This window comes from Galeopterus variegatus, unplaced genomic scaffold (genome assembly GCF_000696425.1).
Source record: "Galeopterus variegatus unplaced genomic scaffold, G_variegatus-3.0.2 Scaffold11439, whole genome shotgun sequence".
Lineage (NCBI taxonomy): Eukaryota > Metazoa > Chordata > Mammalia > Dermoptera > Cynocephalidae > Galeopterus > Galeopterus variegatus.
This window is the reverse complement of record NW_007737550.1, coordinates 15,601-18,097: the sequence shown is the minus strand read 5'-3', so window position 1 is coordinate 18,097 and position 2,497 is coordinate 15,601. Positions and strand designations below refer to the sequence as shown.

At 42.5% G+C, this 2,497-nt stretch overlaps 1 protein-coding gene across 1 annotated transcript in view; it reads right to left on the bottom strand.

Annotated features, from left to right (window-relative positions):
- LOC103610626 (probable phospholipid-transporting ATPase IIA) overlaps window positions 1–2,497 on the bottom strand; it is a 26,158-nt gene that overhangs the window by 11,759 nt on the left and 11,902 nt on the right. Inside the window, exon 8 of the mRNA XM_008594747.1 lies at window positions 1,018–1,173. Within this exon, the coding sequence (XP_008592969.1) occupies window positions 1,018–1,173 (156 nt within the window). The remainder of the gene's footprint in view (window positions 1–1,017; window positions 1,174–2,497) is intronic.

The following is a 2,497-nucleotide window of genomic DNA, read 5'->3' as shown; positions in this document are numbered from 1 at the left end:
GGGCCTCGGCCTCCCCATCTGTAAAACTGACTCAGGCTATTGTGAGAATTAAATGAGATAGTGCACTGTGAACACTTAGCCTGATGCCCAGGGCATAGGAAGAGTTCAAGAAAAGTCAGTTATTCTTTTTTTGTGGTTCCTCTCTGTGACCCTTGCCTCTGCAAGTGAAAACATCAGGACCAGAATATTCATTCAGCATTCAACTCTGCATCTCTCACTCTGGCAAACCAATTATAATAACGCACCCCCAATTCTATTAATTCCCATCAGTTATACTCCACCCGCTTCATGCTAAGCACTGGATGGGCATCACTGCCACATGGAAAGGATGGCTGTCACCACTGCTGTGGACTGAATGTCCCCCCAAAACTCACTGAAGCTTGACCCACACTGTAACAGGACTAAGAGGGTGAGAAATCCAATCCCGGTATTTGAAAGGGGGGCCTTCAAGAGGTGACTGGACAGTGAGGACGGTGCCCTCGTGAATGGACTGATCCATTCATGGAGTAGGGGGTGTGGTTCTGATGGCTTTATGAGGACAGCGAGTGAGAAGGTTAGCTCTCTCTTGCTCATGAACATTTCTCTTGCCACGTGACACCCTAGTCACCATGGGACTCTGTAGAGTCCCACATAGAAGAAGGCCCTCACCAGATATACCCCCTGGACCATGGACTTCCCAGACTCCAAAACTGTAAAAAATACATTTCATTTCTTTATAAATTACACAGTTTCAGGTATTCTGTTATAAACAACAGAAAATGGACAGCCACCTAATAGAGGAAGCATCTAGAGAACCAAGATTAAGTGACTTACCCAAGGTCTATCAGCTGGAACGTGGCTAGATGGGGGATTTAAAAGGGCCAGGTAAGGGTAACATTTCTAAAGCATCGTCTAAGTCCCAGGCTTCTTCCATGACAACCACATGGCCATATGCACCTGGGCAAAGGGAAGAGCTGCCCGCCCACCTGCACGCTGTAGGCATGTGTGTCTGTGCAGAGGTGCTGGGTGCCCACCCACCTGCATGGTACTGATACAGAGGCTCCTGTGGATCACAAACTGGCTGAGGGCAGCTGATCGCTTATAGCTGTTCCGGCCATGCACCATGAGTAACCGGCCAAGATGCTTAAATTGAGTGATGGAGAAGTCCGCAGCCAGCGAAGCCTGTTTTCCTTCCTAAAATCCAATGAAATCAGGCACTGTCAGAAGCACAAGGGGTCAAGGCAAACACACCTTTTTTAATTGAAAAAGTAAGACATTGTAAAGAGATCTCTGAGGAACTTCAATAAAGAGATTATTTGGTTTCGAGCTGTATGCAGTTGATGGTCCAAGTCTAAATTTGGTTCTAAAAGAAGAATTTATTGAAATAAAAAACATTCTGAATCACAGATACTTATAATTTGGAGGACAAGTGGATCTTGTATTAAGTCTTGAGGGTTTGGCCAACCCCATAAGCAGCAAACAATGACTCAAAAGTGGGTGTTCCATAAAATTCAGCTCCCTTAAGAGTTAAACGTAACAGGAGAAATGACCTGATGCTACTGGGGGCGGAGGGGAGGAGAAGAGGTAGACTAACGGGTACAAAACTTAGCTGTCTACCCTAAATGAATCATTGTGCATATATGCATGCACTGAAAAAGCACAATGTACCCCGCACATATGTACATGCTAAAATAAAAAAATAAAATAAATAAAATAAACTGATGCTAGTAACAATATTAAATGAAATATTCCTGAACATACAGCTCTGCACATTTATAGAAGTAGAAAACTGATAGGTCAATCTTTAATGGAATTCTCTCATTTTAAAAGATCCTTGTTGGATGCCAATAATGGGACAGAGGGACGTTAGGGCTTCCTGATGTGGTGCAACTGGGAGAACACAAATTCCCCTTATGTGGTACTCACACCAAAAACAGAATCTGAATCAAATCAATCTAACAGATATTGGGGACATTCTATAGCTGTCCCGAATGCTTCAAAAACACCAGTGTCACAGGGTTGGCCAGTTAGCTCAATTGGTTAGAATTCAGTGTTATAACACCAAGGTCAAGGGTTCAGATCTCCGGACCAGACAGCTACCAAAAGAAAAAAAACAAAGCGATGTTGTGAAAAAGACCCCTCCCCAAACATAGTGAAAAACACCCCTCCTCAAAAATGGACAGAGAAAGTGTTCTACATTAAGGAAGATTAAGGAGACACAAAAGCATGCTAAGAAATGCACTTTGTGACCCTTGATTGGCTCCTGCGGCTTTTTTTTTTAAAGCTACAAAGACATCTGAGGACAATTAGAGAAATCTGACTATGAATATTATATATTACCATTATATCAATGTTACATTTGGCTGGTGGTGATAATATTATTTTGTGTAGGTAGGAGAATATCCTGGTTCCTAAGAGATACATGTTGAAGTATTTAGGGGAAACATATTATGTCTGACACATACTTTCAACTGATTCAGAGAGAAAATGTGGCAAATGTTAACAACCAGTAAACTGA